The following is a 26166-nucleotide window of genomic DNA, read 5'->3' on the forward strand; positions in this document are numbered from 1 at the left end:
TAAGCTCACACAGGTAGAATAGTCCGAATTGACGGCGCGGTTTTTACAGCCTATATCTAGAGTATTTCATCACAATATCAGTCCACACAGGCTGTTGCTGTCAGTCAAAACTAAATTTCATAGTGTTCCTGTTAATGGTGTTGTACTGGTATAAGCTATCCTTCAACTCAGTGACCAGGTGGATATTGGAAGATATTTAAGGAGATTGAGAGAGAAGCAGGAGACTGGTAGGGCAGCGGATTCTGAGGTCAGTAGTGGTCTAAAGGTCTAAGGAAATGTGGGCTGTTTTCTTTTCTTCTAACAACAGACATTTTTTGGCAGGTCTAGGTACCAAGGCAAAGCTGAACCCACTTAACTTTCTGCATTGACAGAAATAAATTGAATAAATATGTAGATGCTGCCTAAATGTAGGATACAAATGAGCATTTACCCATAGATATACACACATGAAAATATAATAAACATACATACAAATAGTAATTGTTACTACAAACCTTACAAGGCGCTACACAAACGATGGAGGGCAGAGAGTTTGATTGTGCATTTGATGATCAGCATCATTTTAAATAACTGATACAACTTATGAATACAAAGGGAACAAAGTCCTGCTCCCGCCATGAGTTGTATATTCCAGCTGTGTGTCGTGCCTCTTTCATACTTTACAGGTGCAGAATAAACTTCTTCCATTTTGCTCATTTAGATGCATTTTAGGAATTGAACTGTCTTTCAAGATGGCGTGCTGAGACTGATGTCTGGGTCACGGCGGCCAGGAGGATGAAGGAGAGAGGAGACAAGGAGAGGAGGCGGCAGAGAATAGAGAAATGAGAAGAGCCCCATCTCAGAAAGGGGAAATCTCCACCGCACCTCCTCTCTGCATTTATGATTGACCAGTCTATGGTGCCCTCTGCTGGACATCATTGAAATACAGTACACATGCATCCATTCATCTTCAACCACTTATCCGGGGTCAGGTCTCGGGATTCAGTACACATGCATATATGCGTGTATTTGACTATTTTTCACTATAGTATTTCTTTGATTTGTTTTATTTAGGTATTTTAAATATTCCATAATAAGGGTATAATGAAACAAGGGTTCCATGAGGGTACAAGTTTGTCTTTGCGTCTCTTTCGACACAAAGTGATGATTGATTGATCAACTATAAAGCATAGTTAAGATCCTACACAGAGTAAGAAGAAAAGAGTTTGCTTGTGCTTTAAAAAAAACTAAACATTTTAGAGCAAGTGCAGCTTTTCCACCATTTCACACCTCACCAGTGTTGGGCAGTAACTAGTAACGCGTTACTGTAATAATATTACTTTTACCAGTAACTAGTAGTGTAACTAATTACTTTTCTAAAACAGAAATAGAACTACAGTTACTAAGGCAAGTAACGCTGTGTTACTGTTACTGAACGCACCATTCTTGATGTGAATCCACGACTGTGCGGCAGCTCGGCTCGCCCGCTTTAGCTGCTTCTAAGCTGCTTAGATCGTTAATAGAAATATTAATGTTTAAAGGGATGATCAATATGTCAGTGTGGACATGCTGTACATCGTTAGATCGGTTAGATTCTCCACAATTCAATCGTTCAGTTCATTTAACGGAAACAATCACCTAAGTCTAATTCTGATAAATTTACTGGCGTAACCTGCCTGGTACAAGAGAGGAAAGGGAAAAAAGTGCTCACTGCTGTTACCTTTGAAGAGCTCCTTAAGTCCGCTCATTAAGTCAGAGTGTGTTCATTATTTATATTCCCTTAGTCTGCCCACCATCAAAAGAATCAAACCAACTTTTCATAAAAATGAATCCAAGCCGTGAATCTTGTCCTGCTAACTTCAGCCACACTTCTCTCATCCTGCCACATTCTGTTTTCATGATATTACTTCAAAATAAAAGCACATAAGCTGTCTGTTGGAGCTAGATCAAATGAATGATGTATATTTGATATTATTTGATCATCTTTATACAAGTATTATTCTGTTTGAAATGAATAAACTGTTTCATAGCAGTTTCAGTTTTGTGCAAAAGGAATTAAAGGCCTGTCCCATATGGACGGGTGTCCCAAATATAGGCAGGGTCAATTCAGCGATTTTAGAAAATAAAAGCCCGGGCTATTATTCAAAGTTTACAGTATATTCGTGCAGCAGCTCCTGGCACCGCTGCACAAACCTGTCCAACGTTGTCATTCTGTGGGAAACACTGGAAAGTAATAATGTAGTAACTTTTTTCACCCAGTAATAAGTAAAGTAATAATATTACTTTTTTTAAGGAGTAATAAGTAACTAGTACTATATTACAATTTCTGAGTAACTTGCACAACACTGCACCTCACTCAGAAAAACATTACTTAAAACTAATTATTATCAGTTTATTAGTATTGTCTTCCCACAGTGGGGTTAGGACACTGCATGTCCATCCGTGAATTTCTTTCTTAAAGCCTCTGCAAAATATGTGACCAGTGACTGGACTGAATCAAGTCCTGATCCATCTGAGGCAGCCTTAGTGGTAGGCCAGTAAGAAACTTCCTGCATCATGCAGAGTTCCCTTCACAATCAGAAGACGTCCAGCAGTGGGACCCTAGTAGGCTACACCATCAACAGTCCGGAGAGGTTTGGTCAGAAGTGCTCTTCATGGAAGACTTTTGCAGCCAAAAAGCCTTTCACATGGAAACAAGGCAAAGCGTCTTGACTATACGCTGGAACACAGAACTGTGGTGCAGAAAAATGGTAGCTGGTGGTCTGGACTGATGAGCCTAAATGTGAAATCAGAAGGCAGGTTCCTCACTGAAGTGCTGGAGAGCTGTACAAGAATGAGTGTCTGCAGACAACAGTGAAGCATGTGTCATGTTTCAGCCTTGCTAAATGAAATGATGTGATTCCTTGACTAGTTCCTGTCATAAATGTATGACTATGATCTCAGACAATATCCAAGTTTTATACTTTTTTGCTATAATTTTGCTGCTTAAATTTACCAATTTAATCTTGGAAGTTTTTTTCTCAGATTATTCTAACTCTCACCTTGATGGCTGGTTTTATTACACTGAACCTAATATGCAGTTGTACCTTTACATCTTAATGATATTACACATAAAAGAGTCCATAAAATACTGAATAGAGAATTACAACAACAACATTGAAGATAATTACAAATTTACTCAATGCACTGCCAACTGCCTGGATTTGTTGGCCGCCATGGGGTGAGATTTTGCTGTTAATGTGCCTCAAATCCTGACAATCAGGCATTCTTCTGTGAAAAATACAGAGCAAGAACTCTGCCTGCATGGCCAATAACACCCCCTTTAAGTGAACTCAACTAGCCATCTTATTCACCGTTGTAATACCATTTAACACAAATGTAGGCAGTCAGCATTTGTCAACCCTGACTTCGTTTAACCCCGAGTTACGTCGGAGTAGGTTAAGCTCCCTTCGTAGTAGGCCACTGGTCTAGACCGTAGTCTTTACTTGTGACATTTACAGGGACCAAACAATTCCCAGCATGAGTAAACACTTGGTGACAATAATTGTGGTTAGAGGCTTTCTGCTGCCCTCATGTTCCTCCTTAACAGCCGTTGGTACAATTTCAATAATATTGCAATCATGACAAGTACTTTTAATCATTTTCTGTAGCACTACCGCCTTTACTGTTTTTGATTGTGTGGATATTGTGTTGGGTAAAAACATTTGCCGTAGCCATTTCTGAATAGATTGTTGGTTGCACAACAGCTCTTTACCCATTTTAACCGTATTTTACTGTTTGTTCCCCGCCTGTGAAAGTGTGACGCTAGATGCATGGCTTGCCACCCAGAATGACAGTTGTGACTTCCACATAAAGGTGACGCCCCCCTGCATGCTCATCTTCTGTGCTGAAAGATATACAACATCAGGGGGAGAGGGACGCTGGAGTCGTGTGTGCAGATTTACATGAGTGGACACCACAATTCTGGTTCTGTCACTGTATAAGTTTTGGATGTCTAATGTTCTGTTGAAATAAAAACATGCACAAATCCATAATTGTTTTAAGATAACTTTATAAAAAATTCTAAATGAACAAAGCTGTTGTAATAAAGTACCTTTGGATGCAACAGCAAACTGTGTTTGACATTACAAAGTGATTAAGTGTCTGTTCAGTTGACGTCTTTAACATTTTAAAAAGCATTTGATAACTCATTGACCCTCAGAGGGTGATGTGGCGTTGGCTGGCAACCTGGATTTTAACCCTCTGATTTAGAATTTCCTTCCTCAAACACAAAACAATGAAATTTAAATGAAGTAGTACAAATTCTACAAAAAAACAAAACACTAAACACAGAATGTCAAGTACCATATATTGCCACTATAACACAAACATTACCAGTGCATCTGCAACCATCTGTGTGCATGTCCAGTGTCACCCAGTAAGCTATAATGCAGGCTAAAATATCTGCCCTAAAGCAATAAAATCAACAGACTGATGATGCTTTGTGTATTTTCTGTTCAGTGAGTTCTGGAACCACATCAGTCTGTAAGACAGGCAGACAGATTAACCTTTCAAAATGGGGATATATACAAAAAAACACCACCTTATTCTTTGGCTTCTGAGCAGTGGCTGTTTGCTGCTAATAGGACTGCACTGAAAGGTAAACCACAACCACACAGAAAGAATAAAACGGATGTCTGACTACTTTCTCTGGGATGCATTAATTTCTTAATCCAACGGCCACGCAGCCGTACGTTCATCCACATTGTTCTTTGGTAAATTTACAGCATGTCGTCGTCTCCTCCTCCGTACATGTCGGCCAGTTTCTTGAAGCGGGGTCCCCATTCACTGAGGCAGTCGTAGTCCTGGTCTCCGCTGCTCGACGAGTTCAGAGAGGAGAGGCTTCCTGCGTCAGAGCCGCCTCCTTCATAGTCAAACACCAGCAGGGAGTCATAGGGGGGCGCGGTCGGGTCGTTGTCAGCTGCTTTCAGGTTCTGAGAGACAAACAGAGGATATACTGTATGTTCTCATTTTACACAACTCAAATGAAACGAATAAACAAGCAACTGGGATTGAGATAGTGCTGACCATAATGTGAAGAAAATCTTTGTGTTTACTCTGATAAAAATGACTCAAAGCATTTAAATAAAAGTGAAATACTTTCACAGGGAGATGTTTGAAAAAAACACTAGTGCAGAATTTGGAAAAACGGGATCGTTTGTGATTTCAAACACTTTACAATATATTTGACTCACATCGTCAATGAAGTTGCCGATTTCCTCCGGGTTGGTAGGACGAGGCCGGTACATAGGAGCTGGCATGAAGTTGGGCACCACATCGTTCCTGAACACCTCAGGCCGGTTGTCCAGACCACGGTGCAGAACACTCAAATCATAGTCCTGATGGAGAACAGATTTAGTAGCTTTCATTTTAACAAGCCGTCTGTGCATTTCAACAATAAATGTAATGTGGTATCTTTATATGGAACGTACGGTATTCTGCCTCAGTCTCCTGCTGTTAATCTACTCATTGTCCAAACTGCCACCCATAATCCTCTGGCAGACATTTTATTTGGCAATGGTATATAATCATGTTGACTGTCGATTACATTTAGTAGAGGTGCTTGTGCTTTCTACTTCTACTCCACTACGTGAGAGTGAACTATATCCCTACTGTGGTTACCTTACAGATTAATATTATGCATTAACAGTAAACTTTATGCATCTCAACTACCAAAAATGTGGAAAACTGCCAATGTGTTTCTTACAATGATAATGTAACAATATTGTGAATGAATAAAATAAATAGGGTTTGAATACTTGGACCCCTGTCCATTGTCATGCTTTGCATAAAAAAAAGCAGCCTTTACATGTGACATTTAGCTTGAAGTAATAAATGTATTAAGTTATGGTTGAGATTCACTCACTGTGCAAAAGGGTCATAATCATCTCCCAATAACTACTCACTATAACTGATCAATAAGGCACCAACTCAACTCTGAGCAGACTTCCCCCCCACCAAAAAAACATGACTGTGCAGAGGTGGTGCTTTCAGTAAAACCACCATCTGATCTGAGGAACTGATGATCTACTCATGTTACAATATGTCAAGTTGGTAAACATCAGACTTGGCACAAACTGAGTGCTGACCAGCAGCGCTGCTCGACTCTGGCTGCTTTAAACATGCGCTTCAACTATTTCATCAGTTGAAATGTTTTCTGCTCCTGACTTTGATGTACTGCCTTGATTATCTTAACTGTATGATAAGAGTCTGATTGAGCCGAATCTTAAAGGAATCAGTCCAAACCTGTCTAAATTTACCTGATCGTCTTCTCCGCCCCCCTCTTCATCGTAGTAGTAGATGTTGTCTCTGATATCGTCGTCCTGCAGTAGAGGCTCCTTCTTCTCTACTCTTCTCCTTCTCGCAAACAGCAGCAGCAGCAACACCAGCACTGAACATACAGAGCACAGAGCTTATTACAACACACCCACACGAGTCACGACATGTCCAAACAGGACATGAGACTGTCTGCAGATTTCACCATAATCACTACTGGATTCATTTAAATTACTTATTGTTAACAAAGACCAAAACACCAATGATTTATCCAACTAACAAGTAGTATGGGTGTATCATAGCTTCTTCCTGTGAGCCACAGAGCTCCATTGTTGTCTAAAAATTAAAACCCATCAGTGAGCCTCACTGCTGCACTGAGTGACATGTTCCTTCATCACCATTAACACACACTGTAGTTTATTTGGACTTAGTGCCACCGTCCTGCTGCCAGAAATACCAAGTGTGGATTAATCCACCACTGAAAATACCCCCCCCCCAAAAATAAAATTCTAGTGCACCGGCCTTAGGCCTTAAAACTACCTACAGCTGGTCTGAACCTTGTGAACTATGAAATAAGTATCTTACAAGGTTCTAACAATAGTTGTGATGCAAAGCTTCAAAACTACTCCTTGGCTTCCAAGTTACAATTTATCTCCAGTCCCTGAAATTATGATAAGTATCTTTTCATATTTCAATTAAAATCAAATATTAGACTTACTGAGCAGCAACAGGATGCCTCCCAATATCCCCAGGATTGCTGGCAGGTCGGTGCCACCTATTACACGGCTATCACAGGTGACATCTTCTCCAGAGCAGTCACACACTTCGGCCTGGACCATGTTGTCCTGCTCCATACCCATGTTGTCTGAAACCCTCAGGACCACAGTGTACTCTCCACTGGCCAGCTGACTGGTTAAAGTCAGGATGATGCTAGTTTCTGCAACAAAAAGGAACAGTTACATAACAACCCATGCAGTGCTCGAGTTCGTCATTTTGGCTACATTCAGACTGCAGGCCTTAATGCTCAATTCCGATTTTGTTTGACAGTTCATATAACTGTTTAAATGCGGCCCATATCAGACTCCAGTGTGAACTGTCCGCGGCCTGAAAGTGATCATGCACAGAAGACCACCACAACGTCACATGCAAGCACACTGTTGCAGGCTACAGAAGTAAACAAGGAGCAACATGGCTCCGGTTTGCTCACGGGAGACTCCCGTTTTTTTATTGTCACAATTTAGTGGCCCAAATCCGAACTGGAAAGGATCAGATTCCATGAGACTTGGCCTGTTCACACTGTCATAAAAAGATCAAATCTGAGTCACATTGGCCTGCAGTGTGAACATAGCCTTTGTTTCCAACAGTATTTTGACAGAAATGCTGCTTCTCTCGGTCCACCCTGATGGAGTTTTTCAATGCAACAGTGGCCAAGTGCAGCTCATGGTGGTGATGGTGCAGTTGAAAAGACACATTGTGTGAGCAAGAGACTTAACCTCTAGTTGCTCCAGAGGCGTCTGACCTTTGACATTTGTTGCAATTGTTTGAATAAAAAGAGTCAGCTAAAAATTATTTAAAGCACAAAATAACTTCTCCGGGGAGCAGGAAACATTTGATATTGAGTCATGTATTAATAGTGTAATTACTTGAGTCGTTCATCCGAGCAGTCCAGTTGGTCTTTGATGAGCCCTGTAGAGAGACGCTGTACGGAGCACCAAAGCCCGGTCCATCTTTATCCGTTACCGTCAGCAGACGAGGAGCTGAGTTCTTGTTACACACCTGGAAAAACATTTGATTCAAGTCCTTGTTTATGCTCTTCATATTACTGCACACCAGTGGCTTTTACTTACTTTTTCCCTCTGAAGTTAGAAATGAATTGATTTGACTTCATTTTGTCACATCTTGAAGATTAGTATACATTTTAAATCCCACCCATCACATACTATGCAATTCATCCAAAACATGTTAAATTTCATCTGCGTTACACTGGCTCTAAAACATGATGACTGAAGCGTTTGGGAAAGGAGATGCACCTTGATGTTGCGTTCCTCAATGGTGGGTGCATTGTCATTGACATCGTTAAGATGGACCACTAGAGTACCAGTTCCTGTGGCAGGGACTTCATCTGGTGAGATGACACACAAACACATCAGGAGAACAAAATGCACACAGTTCTAGTGAAGCCAAAACCATCACAGCAAGATAAAATCCATATTTAGATAACTTTTTTTGGCCCTAAACCAGATTAGTGTGTACAAGTGCAAGTCTTGCCTCCCACCTACCATTGTCATATGCACCAATGAGTGCTGTGTATTTGTCGTCCTTGACGAAGGTGTACTCTCTGTCCATTAAGCTTTTCACCTTAATCAGACCCGTTTCTTTGACCACGGTCAGCCAGCCTGCAGGGTCATTAATTATTCTATACCTGGATATAAGGAAGATAATCACAGAAAGATGTAAATTCTATGCAAGTGGGCTGATTACAACGAACACGCTCCATGAGGGGACATAGAGTCTGGGCTATTTGAACAACATTCAGTTATATTTACTATATTCTAAATGTGTTTGTGAAATTAAGCTACAGACATTTCATGTTTCACTTTTCCTTTGGATAAATGTTCAAAAATCTATCTGGCAGCCACACTTAACCCTCATTTATCCCCAAGCACACTGGAACCCCCCCCCCCCAAAAAAAAGACCACACAGGAGAACTTGTTAGGAATATGGTGGCTACAGTTATAGTCACCTAAGGTGAATCCTCTGATTCCACTTCTAAAGCAAAGTTCTTGCAAATAAAAAACTTCTGAGTGTTCACTGATGCTGACTGTGGGCCAGCAGAACATGACATGCACATGCGAGTAGTTTCTATCACTGAAGCCACCAGCTTGAGCTGATCTATTTGAGCAGTTTTCAGTAGGAAGAACATCTTACTCTTGTAAGTTCCTCAGATCAGTATGTGAAATGTTGGAGAAAAGCTAATTATAAAAAAAAAAAAACCCAAATGATTCACACTCTTTTACAAGACATAACTAGTAAGATGTAAATCCTTTCTGCACTTTTGTTTCTATTATTTAATTATTCCAATCACTCTTTGAAGCCCTTCTGAAGGCTCACCTGACTAAACATTGTTCATAGTAACATGGTACATCAGGGTTTGCTCTTACGTGACTGTCTGTCTGCGTGCAGTGTCTGGGTCAGAAGCGGTGTACTGCACCACATCACTGTCCACAGCGAGGTCCTCTGGTTTGGACACGTGCTTCTCTGTTGGGTCAAAGATTGGCGCTTCATTGACATCTAGCACAGTCACCACCACTGTGGCGGTGGCAGTGGTCAGAGGGACAGCAAAAGGAACATCATTCACCACTTCAACCAACAGAACATGCTTGCTGGCTTTCTCAAAGTCAAGACCCTGGTTGGATGGAAAGAAAAGCACAGCATTAAAACCTAAATTCCTTCTAAACCTTTGTTTTTAACATCAGTGATTGTTTAAGAAAATGGACCATGGTTACAGAAAAGCTATCCATCGCTAAATAACACATTTACTCACAGATAGATATCTTGAATATCATGGCTTATTTGATAACTCTGATTTCTTCCTACCTTGGCAGTAGAAAGGATTCCTTCATTTTTGTTAATCCCTGTTGTCACAGAGAAAAGTCCTCCGGGATCACCACTGACAATTTTGAACTTGGCGTTCCAAGCTGGGGTATGCGGTTCATCATCATCGGTTACCAACATCACAACGAGCTTTGTGTCCGCTTTGTTTTCATCAACTGTTGCGTTATACTGGGAAGAATGCAGGGGATGTGTTAAAGGTGTGGGAGTGAAAAAACAAAGACTGGAAAAAAGGCTGTTTGATAACTACAATAAATCTTCAACTGTAGCCTTAATTTCATGGTCTGTTTTTATGCAGTTCATTCACTTCAAGCCAATTATTTAATCATGTCATAAACTTCCAAAAAGCAAACCTAAAGTTGGCCATGTATGAACTGACTGTTTGCTAGTCCAGAATAACTGTCAAGCTTTATGTCCTTGTGCTACATATATGCAGTTTAGGATGAGGGTAATTGTGCCAGATACAAATGGAAATTATAATCATTTTTAAAACACTGGGTCCTTGATTTCAGACAGAAGTTCTACAAAGCAGCAGCATCTTTTTCAGCAGACAGACGTAGATTCTGTCATTTAACCCGCAAGTTAAAAGATAACTCTTGGGGACAGTTTTTAAAAAAGCACAGCAGCCTTTTCTATTATAAACTGTAACCCCAAAAAAAATACAGTTTGTTAACACAGAAATGTGAGCCGTTGTAGTCACATGAGGTTTCTGTTAAGGGTAACATTAGTAATCAAGTTAGGTATTGACTCAGACTTTTTCTGTCAGGTTTTTGGAAAGGTGGGGGGGGGGGGCATGGACACAGCTTCAGCATGGTGAACAGCTAGACACATCTGCTGTGCCTAGTTATAGTCGCTAAGCTATGATTTAATAGCTGCTCTTTGGTGAGGAGTTTAACAAACACAGGTAGTCACAAGTATGTTATACTTACAGAGGACTGTGTGAAGGCTGGAGCATTGTCATTGCTATCTGTGACAGTAAGGATTACTTTTGCTTCTCCAGACCGCCCTTCTCCCCCCATGTCTGCTGCTTGGACCCTGAGTGTGTACTGTGGGTTTTTCTGTTAGAAGATACACACAATGAATTAACTCATCAACTGGAAGGCTTCAACATTTTGCTGCCATTTTACAGACTGTTGGAACATAATGCATTCATGAACTTCTGCTTTAAATTTCAACATTTGAGTAAATGTGCCTTTTTGGCACAGAAAGTGTGTTTTTGAAATCCATGGTAAGACTTCAAACTGAGGATAAAACTCCAAATCTATGCCAGCCTGATGTGACTGATCATAGTAATGTTGGGTTGTTCATGAACAAGACTTCAAACGAATGATTTTCTGGGTCAGCGAAATCCCTTCCTGGAATGATCCGCTCTCAGTCAGTTGCGAGCAAATGTGCAGGAATACACTCACTGAGTGAGTGAGTCGTTCACAGGAGGAATGAGGTGTGTTCAAGGCCGCTGATTCTGGTAGATCTGCTCGATAATAGCAAAAATCTGAATTCCAATAATTTTGGTTAACATGATGATCATTGACTTTGGAAATATGCAAGTCTTTACCAGTGGATTTTCTTTAAAAATAATTTAACAGAAGAAAAAGTTTAATAATAATTTACTATAACGGCCTGGCAGGAGACAAAGGCCTCCTGAGGGAAAAGGGTACTGGGATTAAATAAAAAAACAAAAAAAAACACAAACAATAGACAGAACACAGGACAACACCACAGCAACAACAAACCTTAAAAACCCAGACACAAAGAGACCAGATGACAACATAATTAAAGACAGATAAAGAAACACAAAATATACATAAAGTATACAGAGAGATGTGTTTTTGATATTTAACTATTTAAATATATATTTTTGGGGCATCAGAAGATGGTTCGAGTTCCAGGGCTGAGAAGGAACGTTAGTGTGAACACTTGTGTTGTTGGCGGACTGGACAAGATCCATGATCCATCCAGACCCTGAGTAAGACCCTTAACCCCTAGCTGCTCCAGAGGCCTACGACCTCTGACATATATATAGCAATTGTAAGTTGCTTTGAAAAAAGCCTCAGCTAAATGAATAAATGTAATGTAACACTGTGCTACATTACTTAGAAGACAAAACCATAATAATGAGCCTTTAAAATTATAATTCTGACCCAGAAAATACATCTTCCTACCAATTCTTGCACAATACTGCCCCCTATTTGTGGGGGGCATGTAACTTTAAGCAGTAGTATTATGTAAAGGTACAATTTTGAAAGTGGACAAAAGAAAAATTTTATAAAAAAAAACAAAAAAAAAAAAACACCACCACATTAAAAAAACAACCACCAACACCATTTCAGTTGGTCTTTATGCGGTCTGGTCTGCACCAGAGCTCACATGCGTAAACACTGATGTGAACCAAATCAGGGAGTTTGTTTGGCAAACAGATCATCCCAACATTTAGGTGTGAAAGCCCGCTAAGACAGGTGAAATAGGTTTTAAAAGCCTTACCTCTCTATCTAGCCCAGTGCCATCGACTCTGATGACTCCAGTTACTGAGTTGATGGCAAATAGGTCAGAAGGAGTCGCTGGATCCTGGCCTACAATACGGTAGCGGAGATCGGCATTGTAAGTAGTTGGGTCGTCAAGATCTTTGGCCACTACCGTAATCACCTCAAAACCTGGAGTCAGACAAGTCAGAAGATGAAGTTAAGGAGAGATATCAAAATGAAGTACATAGGCTTCTCACAGTATTCTGAGCACTTCATTAAACCTGTAGTGCGGAACATTCTCACCCTTCTGACAGTGAGAGTTATTACACATTATACAGTCAACACGTGCTTAAGACGTACAGGCTCTACCATATTGAGTTGATGCTGTGGCTACATTGGTCACACTTCTGGCCAGTGCGTTAATGTCTCAAATACAGAGAGATACCTGGCAGTGATAGGCTTAAATAGCACTGTGTGAACTTGTTTTGTGAGGACTATACTTAATCCTACATTTTATTTGTAAGTAACAGGTAAGTGCTAAAAAATAAAGACAGAGCATGAAACAAAAACAAGGCAAAAGAAAGGGGCAATCAAAAGCTCCCCTAAAAAGGTGGGTTTTTAGGGCCACGTCTTCAAAGCATCCGCAGTCTGGTGTCCTCAGGTGGTCGGGGGGGGGGGGGGCTTCACCATGGATGCACTGGTGGGTAAGGAGGGAGACCTTGTACTCAATCCTGAGTAAAACAGGAAGGCAGTGGAGTGATTTGAGGATGGGGGTGATGTGGTTGTGTTTGCGCACCCTCAACTAGAGCCTAGCAGTGCTGTTATGTGCAGATACTTTTATGTACAAGTCCTGAGCTTTAGCGGTAAAGAGGGGATTTACAAAATCTACCTGGAAATGCAGGGCCAAGTGTAAGATTTTTTCCAACCTGGGGATTGTGCATGGGTACTGTAGTGGACCAGCCAGTGTGGATTTAATCATTTTATATGGAAAAGGAATAACCCAGGAGGGGGGGGGGGGGGGGGGGGGGGTTGAGATATCAGCCCTCAACAGACAGCCGAAGTACCCCAAAGGAGGGGGTGAAAGGCATGCTCCACTCCCAAGTGCTGCTTGGGCAGTTTCAGCCATAAAACCTACCACCTCCGGTAAAGTTGAGATAACAGACTCTTTGCATGACTGTTAAACTGACAATATTAACCTTGTCCAGAATCTAACGTCAACCAGGCTGTGAGGACCTCAGCAGCCATAAACTAAACAACCTCTAAACACGTCAAATATTTTCTTTAATTAATTTGAATCACCAACAAATTAGCACTTAATTTTTCTATTAATATATTTATTTTGTTGAGGAAAAGCCTGAAAGATTAATTAATATTTGTTGAAAAAGAAAATAGTTTTAAATGTTCTACCTCAGATTTGAAGTAATCCACTGTTTGCCAAGTGTTTAATAAATAAAAAGAAGTAGAAAAAGAAGAAGTTTAACCTCATAATTAACCATCTGGTTTCTTCAATTTCATTACTCCGGAGCAAAAATCAGCCTTTAAAATGGGAAAGAAATAATGATTTGACATATCGTGATAATTATCGATATCGAATGATATGAAATGTTTTTATCATGATAACATTTTTGGCCATATCGCCCAGCCCTAGTACCACGTTGGTCTTTCTCGTTTCAACAGAACTTTGTTTATTAGCATTAACTGTAATAAGACAGAAACGTGCAGTCTTGATGTCTGTGCCATCCTGTGTTCCGAAAAAAAGGCGCTCGTGTATATGGTTTGTATGCGTTTGTCTTGACTTAAAAATTATAAAAATTGGCCACAATGTATTTGAACGGGTCCTGGATTTGACAATCAAAGTTTAGAAAAATAAGTTATTTACAGCTGTGCCCCACTTTTGAATCTTGTAAAAGTGAAAAATACAGTTGAACACTAACAAACATCTTTTTCAGTCTTCAATGAGATCCGCTGAAATACGGTACCTTTTGGTGAGGACTCAGCAACTTCTCCCAGGTAAGTGGCTTCAGTGAAAAAAGGTGTGTTGTCATTCTGGTCAATTACAATCACTACAATTTCCATTGGAGCCTCAGCCTGTCCTGCACCATCTGCCACAGCATGCGCTTGAAACTGCACACAGACAAACACATTTATATTATAAAACTGCAAATGCATAAATAACGCATGAGATGCTTTCATACATCACTAGAGCATGCACAAGGGTGACATCACACATTCCCGCCACTAAATCTGACATTTAGTGTCTGTGCACAGCAACTGTTTTCTGAATAAGCAAAGTACCAACAGTGTGAATGTTTGGAACTACGAGGATGCATATGCTGGATTTTAAAAACTAGCTGAACAGCTGACCACATGTTCTGAACAAACATCTGAGTGTGCTGATTAGTACACATTTGTTCATTGGAAGTGGACTCCACGTACAATACTGATTTCTTTTTTTTTTTTTTTTTAACAATTCTCAGATTGGTTCCAATACCAATCCTTAGGATCAGCTTAGGACATCTCTACCAATAGAGTCAAATCAATACCTGATGGTGTCAAAAACTGAACACTATAAGCTAGGTCAAGGCAAAATTTACTGCACAGCGGTTTTATTAGATTGCATAGATTGTACCGGTGCAAGAAACAGACTGATCACTCGGTACTTTTCCATTTATGTCAGCATAAAATGGTGAGTTACCGAGTACAAAGTGTGTTCAGATGTTTTAACATCAGCGAAGATGCTTACCAAGTACTTGTCTTGTTTCTCTCTGTCCAGTTGTTCTGTGATATACAGATTGCCATTGTCTCTGTCCATGGTGAAAAGTTTAACAGGAGGCAGATCAGCTCCCGGACCAGAGATGCTGTAATAGATCTTCTTTACTTTATCTGCACTAGAACGGATCTGAAAAAAACAAATGACAAAAAACACACCAGGCCTGAGTTACCCCCTGTCACAGACAACATATCAAATACACACACAATATATCAAAGATGTAGCAATTTTAATGACAGCAGTGGAAATAGTGCAGAGGTCTTAGGATACAGTTGCATTTCAATTTCGAGTGTGGCCTGGTTACAATGTTCTACATGTTTAGTTCCTCTTACTTGAGATATTTTCAAGGGGTAGGGTCCTTTGTGATTCTCAGAAACACTGATATCAGGAATAACCCATTCTCTCTTCTTCCTCCTCAGGCCTTCACCAGATTTGTGGAAATACAGAACAGGAACCTCTGGATCAGTCGCACTCTGGAAGAATGTGCACATTTGTAGTTAGTCCAAATCTAAACAAACACATACAAGCTGATTTTAAGAAAAAGCTGTTTTGTCTTTTTACCATTTATTCTAATCATTAGCTTACTATTTTCTTGAACATTATGTTATTCCACAGAGAACTCTACACAGATTACGAAGATACTTCAAATCATCTACTCTTGCTTCAACATAACAGGTGCTAAAATGTGTCATATAGGTGCAAGCTTGCCCCTTTACAGACAGCCACAGAGGGGCAGTGTTTGTTTAAGAAAAACAGGTCTGTGTGCAGAGCCTTTGTATAACTACATAGGGTCCTGTCTGCTTTAGGATTGATTTTAATTTTTTTTAATTGCTTGTTTTTAAGACTAAATGGGTTAGCACCTTCTTATTTATCAGAACTATTACATGTTCACATCCCTTATAAAGCACTGAGATCATCCAATCAGAAGCTCCTCGATGTCCCCAGATCCAGGTTAAAAACTAAAGGTGACTGAGCCATTTAAGTGGCTGCTGCTAATCTTTGGAATATTTTACCTGTTGAAATAAGAATTGCTCCGACTGCTAACATTTTCAAGTACGTGTTCAAGACCCACCTCTATTCATTGGCCTTCAGACAGAGTGGGGTATAGACATTTTTGACCTTTTCTACGGTTTGTTGTGTGTATTTGTTGTGTATTCCGAACATGCAGAGCACTTTGGTCAACTGGGGTTGTTTTTAAATGTGCTATATAAGTGAACTATACTTTATTGTTCCAGGCGCTTGATAAACAATTAATTGATGAACGTCGAACCTACAAAGCATATTTTCTACAAAATGATTGTTTTTGTAATGGGATGGGATCTCCCTTCAGGCCCCTTCAATATAGTCTCTAATCCTACCTTTGAGTCCACTTCAGTAAGGTGGTCCTGATGGTTGTGGTCTCCATGGTGAACATTGTCATGGTGCCCGTGGTGGTGCCCGTGGCGGTGCCCATGGCGGTGCCCATGGCGCAATACTCTGACAGGAAGAGTTATTTTGCGACCTTGTGAGTCCCAGGAGTGGATGAAGAAGTCCTGGTGTCCTTCATGAAGAACAACCTCTCTCTTTACCTGGAGAGTGAAAATACTCATCAGCGAAGGCCAACATAGCAGCAACTGTTTGATTTAAGAAGCTTTCTACATGACAAAATAAAGACTTGGAGTTGGATGGGTAAAGTCACTTGACAAAAGCATACAACATTTCAGATGGTCTCAGGTCAATATGTGGTGCATGTAAAGAAAAAAAAAAAAAACAACAAGTACACATGCACTCTCCACAGAGCTACAGCTGCCACTGGGCCAAAAATGTTATCACGATAAAAACATTTCACATCATTTGATAGATAATTATCATGAAAAATTTTAAATCATTATTTCTTACAAGTCTGGCTGAATTTTGCTCCCGAGTGAAAATTGAAGAAACCAGGTGGTTAAATTTATCTTTATGGTCAGAATGTGACCAACACTTGTTGCCAAACAGTGGATCACTAAACAAATCTGCGGTACAACATTCAAAACTATTATGATAAAATCTTTTTCAACAAATATGATTAGTAAATCTTTCAGTCCTTTCCTCAAAATATTTCTATTAAAATATTAATAATGCGCTAATTTGTTTGTGATTCAAATTAATTTAATCAAAAATATATTGAACATTATATCGTCATTGATGGAAATTATATTGTGATAATTATCATTGTTTTGTTTTATTGCCCAGCCCTAGCTGCCACATCTTGAATGGAATTCAGTATGGATATCACCCACACTTTACAAGTAGAGTCTTACAAGTACAAGTTGTGTTTTATAATTGCACATCTGGCTGAAACCACTTAAATTATTGCTGAGAATCAGAGGTGGAAAGTAACGAATTACTATTACTTGTGTTACTGTAATTAAGTAGTTTTATGTACTTGTACTTAAGAGTAAAATTACAGATTATAAAAACAACTTTAAGTATGTTTTGTTGAAAGTATTGTACTACAAATCACAGCCATTACTGAGTAAAAAAAAAAAATTCACATTTGCTCGTGCCTCACAGACAGGACTGACTCTTGCTGCGGAGAGTCCCCAGCTGCAGTAGCACATGGATCATGCGTAAAACAGCGTCGGACTTCATCCAGCCAGAGGGAACGATCACTGACCGTCTGAGAGGGAGCGGAAGTCACGGAGCGGCCCCATCGTGCTGTGAACGCCCTCTGGCTGGATAAAGTCGGGCGCTCCTGTTTTATGCATGATCCATGACGATACGGAAGATTTAGAAGCAAATGGAAAAACACACACCATGACATGTCTTATTAAGAGGAGCCACCCTCCCCTGTAGTTCACACCCTACTTGTACCACAGGTAGTTGGTAAGAGGCTTTGCTCAAATTAACCATAAAAACATTGGTGCATGACATTGCTAATGTTGGTTGGCACCAGCAACCTGCTGGTAGTTAATTATACTTAGGCCTACGTTAATAAGAGTTATGCTAACGCCTATAAAGTCCCATTAAAATTGCCACCTATTTGAATGTTGCCTAAATAGGGATAGGACTTCATTTACAGTCCGTTTTTTCATATTTTCCCAGTCCAGCCCACCAGAGTCTAATCTGTTCTGCCACAGTTTCATAATGAAGCAAAAACATTCACAAGAGGGGATTTACAAAATCTACCTGGAAATGCAGGGCCAAGTGTAAGATTTTTTCCAACCTGGGGATTGTGCATGGGTACTGTAGTGGACCAGCCAGTGTGGATTTAATTATTTTATATGGAAAAGGAATAACCCAGGAGGGGGGGGGGGGGGGGGGGGGGGTTGAGATATCAGCCCTCAACAGACAGCCGAAGTACCCCAAAGGAGGGGGTGAAAGGCATGCTCCACTCCCAAGTGCTGCTTGGGCAGTTTCAGCCATAAAACCTACCACCTCCGGTAAAGTTGAGATAACAGACTCTTTGCATGACTGTTAAACTGACAATATTAACCTTGTCCAGAATCCTTGTCCCATTAAAATTGCCACCTATTTGAATGTTGCCTAAATAGGGATAGGACTTCATTTACAGTCCGTTTTTTCATATTTTCCCAGTCCAGCCCACCAGAGTCTAATCTGTTCTGCCACAGTTTCATAATGAAGCAAAAACATTCACAAAACTTCTCATAACATGAAAGGTGTCTAATGTTGTTTTGCGCCATTGCTTTGTATCTGGCAAACTAACTAAAATCTGGCTTTGTGCCCTTATCAAATCACAAAAGGCCGCGATATAATTAAATAAGTATAATAAGTTATTGTAGCAGGTTAAAAATGTAACCAAGCTACATTTACTCTGAGTAAATTTTAAATGAGCTACTTTTTACTTAGATTTTTTTTAAACCAGTAAATTTATTTGTACTTAAGTAAAAAATCATCAATGTAACAGCACTTAAGTACGATATTTTAGTACCACCTCTGCTGAGAATTTATATTTTAATCCGGTTGGTTTCCCAGTTAGCAAACCACAGGACTATAACATGTAAGTGTTACATCTTAATCAGAGAAAAAAAAAACCTAACCTATAACTTTGTATTATCCAACCATAGTTACCCAAACCCCTAATCATTGAAACTCCTATATGGGTCGAAGGATATTGGAGAGATGAGCATTAGAAACTGGAATTTTGCAATCAAGTGTGTTAAACTGACCGTCAGTGTGCCATCCGTCTGGACTTTGAAACGACTGTCATCACTGGTGAAAGTAAATCTTGTGCGGTCTGTGCAGTCAGTGAAGTCCACTGAAATTGGACAGAAGAAAATGGTATCTGTTACAAATGTGGAACCTGCAAAAAAAAAAAAAAAAAAAAAAAAAAAAAAAAAAAAAAAAAAAAAAAAAAAAAAAAAAAAAAAAAAAAAAAAGGAACCCCTGCCCCCCCCCACGTATTCAGTAACAAAGTAACGTACATCCTTTTACAAAGTAAGACAGAACTCCACCAATATCCTCAAATGTCATTACGGTCTCCAGGCAACAGTGATGCTGATTAAACTGTTACACTATACATATTCAACAGGCTGCGGTCCAGATCAGAACACAACAGAAGGAGAGACACGAGTGACAAAATTCCACCGAACCTGGACCGTTTTTAATCACCTCACCTGTCATTATGAAGCCGCCCGCTAGTGGCTGCATGAGTACGACAGGTTGCTGTCTGATCAGACGTAGGAGCTCCAGTTGAAAAAGCAGAATGGCATGTTCAAAACTAGTCACTGAGTTTAAGGATGAGTGGACAGATAAAATGAGTTAATTGTGCCTATGACACACAACACAAGTGTGCTTGATTTGCAGTGAAACTGGTGCAAAGTGAAGAGTTAAAATGTAGGAATTTTACACTACCACCTTCTGATTCTGTTAAAGTGTAGGGCTAATTTATACATAGAAAGAAGCTTTGTTAAACTACGCATTAATCTAGCTCCTCATGCATTTCTGTTATTGTAAAGAGCTACAATCTTTTGTGACCAGTTTACACAAAGTAGTAGAGATGAACGATTACATTTTTCCTGGCCAATTACCGATTTTTTTTTTTTTTTTTTTTTTTTTTTTTAAAAAAGGTCTGACCTGCCAATTCTGGTTTTGGCAGATTCAGATTTTCTTTTTAAGAACTATTATTGACAGAATGTACAAACATTTTTAACTTTTAACTTAGCATTGGCTTTTCTGACTGGGATCCATTGAATTGGTAAGGGTTTTTTCTATTTTAAAATATTTTTGAAAGAATATATTACCCTATTTCTAGTAGCCTGTTATTTCTAATCTCACCATTATAATTCTACTGAATTGTCCACCTTATTTTAGCTTTACTAACAAATGACAGTTATCTGCTCACCTTGCATTCACCCTTCAAACACACACCTGTCTCTCTCTCTCTCTGTATCCGTCTGCTCTGCCTTCACTGAGCGAGACCACCGTGGTATTGAATGACATCGGCAATGCTGTGTTCACTGCTGCGTTACCTGATCCGTGCTTTAAAATATCTGTGTATGTTAAAAAGGTATTACAAGATGAGCATCTCTTTCTGTGTGTTTCTCTGCATGTGGATATTGAGACGATGTGTCTTCACTCAGTGAAGAACTACAACATATTTCAGCGTGTGATTGTGAGAATAGCCAGTTACTTTCTGTGCAGCTGTACGCATGCCGTGAAACACATTGTAGCGCAGCAATACTATATTTGATTGTTCAATGCAAAAGTTCACCTACACCAGTTGTTTGTTTTTTCCTTCCAAAAAAAATATTTAATAAAATAGGGGCACTTTAGCTGCTGTATTAAACCTAGGTTATTCTCAAAAACCTCTTGCGCTAACCTGGACCAAAAAAGTCTTCGACCAGGCTCTGTACTGAATTTAATGACCGGAAAACTAAAGTTATCTTATTCTTATCATTTAGAAAGCAGACGATTTAATTTCTCCAAATTGAAACTACAATCACAAGCCACTGCTTTGCAAGCATGAGTTTTGGTCAGATGTGATACAAATATTTATCCAAATGTTGTGAAAATATAGAAGTGACAAGGGCTGGGTATCGTTCAAAAAGTTTCATTGTCGGTACAGAAACTTTAAAACCAGTTCCTGAACTCTGTTTTTCTATACAAATTTGAATCCAATCTAGTTTAAACAAAATGACTTTACACATTAGCGTACAATTACTCGCTTCAAAAGGAGGACGCTGTTCAAAGACCTTGTTGAACATCCATGCTGAGAAAATGAAACGACCTGTATTTCAGACCCACATGACATCACACTCTCCCAGCCCTACTTTTCATGTCAGCAGCACCATTTAAAACGCAGGTTGGCATACACATTGCTTCTGTGCATGACAAAGTCAATGTGTAAATATTTGGAAAGTGGGTTGAATATTTATAAGCATTTGATTTGTGGACACGAGTCAATTTCGTTACGTCAATTTCTTTGCATATTTGGAAAAACTTATTTAATGTGGGATTAAATAAGTTTTTCCAGATATGCAAAGAAATTGACAAGAGTTTTAAAAATGCCTTGTATATAATTATTACTACTTTATGTATTATTTTGTTATTTACCCATTTTGATTTGTTTTAATTACTATTTCTGGTGGGATGTTTGTTTTTCATATCTTATAAAACAAATAAAATAATGCTGTGTTCAGGTTGTGATTTCAAAAGCATAATAACTGGTTTTATTTCTCCAGGTGAAGCACAGACCCTTCACCTACCAACACACCCAGGAAATGATGACTGATGACTGACCCAGCGCTGTTGATGAACTCACACTGATATAGCGCATCAAGAAATATCTGCCAGGACAGGACTGATGGGCTACATTTTCTAGTAAACAAGCAACGAAAGACCAGACCATTCAGACTGTGACAATCACATGACTCACCAATCCCTTCACTTTACTAAAGAGCCCGATATGTGGGCCAAAGAGAGGACGACACTTATGCAGATTACATTTAAGGTGAGATACTAAAGGCAAAATCGTCATTTTCTCCTCCACTTTAAGATTTTGGGACAATTTGCATTCATACCATGTTATGTTAGACTAGTGAGACTAGATTAGATTCAATTCACTAATGCTGCATACAGAGTAACTACTGGGTCTGCACCATCTACCTAAACTCTATAATACAAACTTAGTTCCTTCTCGGCCGCTACGCTCCTCCAACAAACGCCGCCTGGCTCTGCCATCCCTTCACACAAAGCAATCCCAGTCCCGGCTATTCTCATCTGTGACACCACGATGGTGGAACCACATGTCATCAGAGCAACTTCAAGAAGCGCTTGAAAACTCATCTCTTCTGAGAACACTTCTTATAACACTTCTAACATGCACTTCCTGTGCTCTGCTTCTTCTATCTCCTTACAATTATCTTGTATTGACTGCCCTTTTTTGTTAACTCTTCCTTCTTTCCCTAGGTATTTAAACCATTGATGCCATACGTGCTATGAGTTCTGCTTTGTTGATGTTTATGTTGTTCCTCAAATGTAAGTCGCTTTGGATAAAAGTGTCTGCCAAATGAGTAAATGTAGTGGAAAGAAGTTGCCTAAAATACACATTAAGGTGTTTATTTTTCCACAGTTTGTCTATTTGGGTGTGAAGATTTCTCCTAACTTCACCAAAATTTCGCATAGTATACTGCCTCATTTGCATGTTTAAACATAACATTTCAGAAAACTTGTAAAACAAAAATTAATTGTCCTGAAGGAAGTAATCAAAGGCAGTTACCTCAAAATTAGTTTTTCCTCACTCTGAGATGGAAATCTCCACTTTAGTATGGAGTAATACAACAAGATATACAGAATACCATCGGTAGAAATATTTGAGTCTAATATGTGAACAATACAGTAATTTTGAACCTGACTTAATCCAGTATTCAGATTTCAGTTCTTGAAATAGATAAATTAGTGCATATTTCATTAGATACTGCCTCATTTGCATATTTAGACATTAAAATCCAGAAAACCTGTAATGCAAAACAATAGTCTTAAAGTAATCAACTAGGAAAGTTTCATGGAAATATCTATTAGTTCAACTATTTACCCTATTCACCAGCAGTGTCTCGTTTCAACAACAATATAGAACACTGATGTCTCTGTATTCCGTTAACCCCTGCAATGCATCTCTTTACTTGTACACCAAGTGACTGTCAAAGCATGAAGATGAAGTTCACCCCTGTCTGTAACCCAATGCATGCTGGATAGGCTCCAGTGCCTGGTGACCCTGCACAGGATAACTGGTATGTGGAGGAGCTTTTCTATGGAGTCTGAGCGCCTGTGTTTGCTCTTACTCTAAGATAAGAAGCAAGCTGCAATCAGGTATGTAGTGATGTCATTTTAGCTGTATTTGTTTTTTTCAGTCTGTCTCTTGGTCACAACAGATACCTCTCTGACATTCAGATTTTTCAGAGGGCTACAGGGTAAAACTTTGAGGGGGAAAAAAAAATAAACGGACTGTTTTGCATGTTATCAGGTTTTTTCAAAATTCTTTCGCCATACCTAGCTACATAGCTTTAATTTCAAATATTAACTGTTGTTAAGCAAGTGTTTAAGCTACTCAGAACAAGCCAGAAGTCTCATGACAGTTTAACCCTGTGTTAGACAACAAGCAAAGATGTGACAAACACATAGACCACACCACAGAAGCAGTTACATATTCTGCTGAGACGGTTGAAAGAAAAGGAAAAAAACCCAAACACCGCTCCAGACCTGATAAAAATGCAAAACTCAGTATTTTCTCATCCTAATCTATTTCTTAAAGTTCTAGTCTAGTTTAAACTGAAACAAAAACAACTGCTCATTTTCTGTGTGTGTTTGACATCATTTGAAAAGCAAGGCCTGCAAAACAGGCTCAGGGACATTGTTTTGCCCCGCAGCATCACAGGATGTGCAGAGTCAGTGCACGTTGAGACCTGAAGTTGTTTGCAAGAACAATGTGAACAGCTAATCTGTAGAAGGCCATCTGAGGAGCACTTCACAAAAGCTATCAAATTTCATGTTTGACTAGCTGCTCCCATAACAAAATAGTTCTTTCTAGGTTGTGCAATCTAAATATCCTTATATAAAGATAATGACTGTTGGAGATGAACAGTGTGTGTGTATTAGGCAATGAGAGACCAGCTTCCTGCATTGTTCTTACCTTTGCCCAGTCTCATGTCCCGATTCAGGTGCTTTCGGTTAACATTGAAAGTCACCATATCTGACTTGAATCCAGGTACACATGTTGGCTCCTCGGCAGGCACTAAATCTGAGGCCTAAGAGAGGAAAAACAGCCTTTAAAACTAATCACAATCCAGATGTTTGGGACATGCGAAAACTGCAGGCTAAAGTAAACTTTCAGTCTGGTGTAGTGAAGAAACTCAATTCTGTGTGTTCATTAAAGCACAGTATTTGAAACTATTGTAATCCCTCACCAAGGTAAATGAGTCATTGTGTCCTTCTAGGACTGCAACTAAAATGTTCATTATTGATATATCTGCCAATATTTTGATTCATCTCTAAGTTTGGTCTATAACATGTCAAAACACATGTCCATCACAAGTATTAAGATAACAAGGTGAGGTCTACAAATGTCCAAAAGACATTCCATTTAAAATGACGACAACAAAAAGCTACAAACTTTGTTTATTTTTATTATTAATAGTTTATTTTAGTAGGGACTGAGACAACTTGCTTAGATAAATTGAAAATAATCATGTCTGTAAGTTTATTATATTGTTTTAGCAGTTGCTAATTCGCAACACCCAACTCTAAAGTAACAAGTAAACCTATTATCAAAATTGATGTCAATTACTCCACTCTGGGTCTATTAATACATTAATCATTGTCATTCTGAAAACGATGTCTAAGAAAAACCTCTAGATGACCGCTGACAGGTTCAGACAAAATCATTTTTAAATAAAGATTCTGTTAAAGCTTTGGTTCTTAAATGTTGAAGAAATTATTTGACATGCTTACAAGAAAAGGTAAAATCCATTTGGTGCGAACAAAGTGTAATGTAGTGAGTTTCAACCATAACCCGTTTCTCGCTGTCTGTAGTTTCAACAGAAACCTGTTGGGTTGAAATTCAACCTGCACACAACGTCATCAGCGGAACAAGGGCGAGGCCCGGGAAGAGCCCCGGAGCCGTCGACGAAGGGAAGAAGCAGCAAACTAACACACGGCCACTTTAAGCTGCCTTGTGTGTTAGGGCTTTAAAACATTACACCTTCTCTTCAGTTCAGTTTTATAACATGGACGAAGCAGCACTTATTTAAATCCAATTTCGCCACTTCAGTTCAGTTAAATGCAGCGCGGAGCCGCGGCAAGTGCCTCGACTAATAGAAATCAGACTTTACTGAAAGAAAGAAAGCTGGTTGAAACTATCCTCAGAAATTGTCAGAAGTAACGAAGCTTTCTAACAAACATAGTGTTCTAAGTTAACATATGTAATGGGTAAGTTAAGTAAGTTAAACACCAGTTATTTTAAGTGAAGAACAGAAATGGCCGGAGCCGTTCGAAAGTTAAGAGTTAAGTTCCAGAGACAGCAGGAAATCTCACCTGAAGGACCACAATCAGAATGAACAAAACCGCGAACCGAGCGGTCCCCATTTGTCTGCAAATCCTCTTCAAGTATTCTTCGCAATGAAACGGTGAAACTAATTATGATTATATTCCTTCACGGCCTGTCGTCTTGTCTCCTGGAGGTAGTTTCTCTAACTGAGTTCAGCTGGACGCGTCGCTGCAGGTACGCTCAGCGTGTGACGTCAGCTCACAGGTGCGCGGCTTCCGTGTTCCTCATATGGTCATACAGGTTGAACACGCCTGGAAGGACAGATACCAATAGTTTCTGTTTCTTCCTCTTCATGAATAACCAGCAGATACACCGCAGATAACAGTCCAAACGCTAACAGTGTTGTGCTTAACCAGCAATGAGCTGTATTCTACAACTTTATGTCTGACTTCCTTGTATCACTAACTCCCCCCTTCTCTCTCTCTCTCTCTCTCTCTCTCTCTCTCTCTCTCTCTCTCTCTCTCTCTCACACACACACACACACACACACACACACACACACA

The 26166-nt window shown here is 39.5% G+C and overlaps 1 protein-coding gene across 1 annotated transcript; it reads right to left on the reverse strand.

The window, feature by feature from the left end:
• Positions 1–4013: 4013 nt before the first annotated feature.
• LOC123984323 (B-cadherin-like) lies at positions 4014–25953 on the reverse strand. Its single transcript, XM_046071142.1, has 18 exons — positions 25651–25953; positions 24251–24365; positions 19290–19378; positions 16497–16706; positions 15471–15611; positions 15112–15267; positions 14348–14492; positions 12388–12557; positions 10836–10964; positions 9892–10077; positions 9456–9700; positions 8574–8716; positions 8325–8416; positions 7938–8070; positions 7013–7231; positions 6279–6409; positions 5214–5357; positions 4014–4952 (listed from the first exon to the last, which is right to left on the reverse strand). The coding sequence occupies exons 1-18, from the start codon at positions 25699–25701 to the stop codon at positions 4740–4742; spliced, it is 2712 nt and encodes a 903-aa protein (XP_045927098.1). The 5' UTR covers positions 25702–25953; the 3' UTR covers positions 4014–4739.
• Positions 25954–26166: the final 213 nt, after the last annotated feature.

Source organism: Micropterus dolomieu, linkage group LG15 (assembly GCF_021292245.1).
Source record: "Micropterus dolomieu isolate WLL.071019.BEF.003 ecotype Adirondacks linkage group LG15, ASM2129224v1, whole genome shotgun sequence".
NCBI lineage: Eukaryota > Metazoa > Chordata > Actinopteri > Centrarchiformes > Centrarchidae > Micropterus > Micropterus dolomieu.

Excerpts from the sequence above, each read along its gene's own strand:
- LOC123984323 (XM_046071142.1), bottom strand. The coding sequence starts at position 25,701 with ATGGGGACCGCTCGGTTCGCGGTTTTGTTCATTCTGATTGTGGTCCTT. Across the intron at positions 8,071-8,324 it reads TTGAGGAACGCAACATCAAG|GTGTGTAACAAGAACTCAGC; the intron begins GTGCATCTCCTT and ends ATGTTTTTCCAG. Across the intron at positions 6,410-7,012 it reads AGGCATCCTGTTGCTGCTCA|TGCTGGTGTTGCTGCTGCTG; the intron begins GTAAGTCTAATA and ends CTGTATGTTCAG.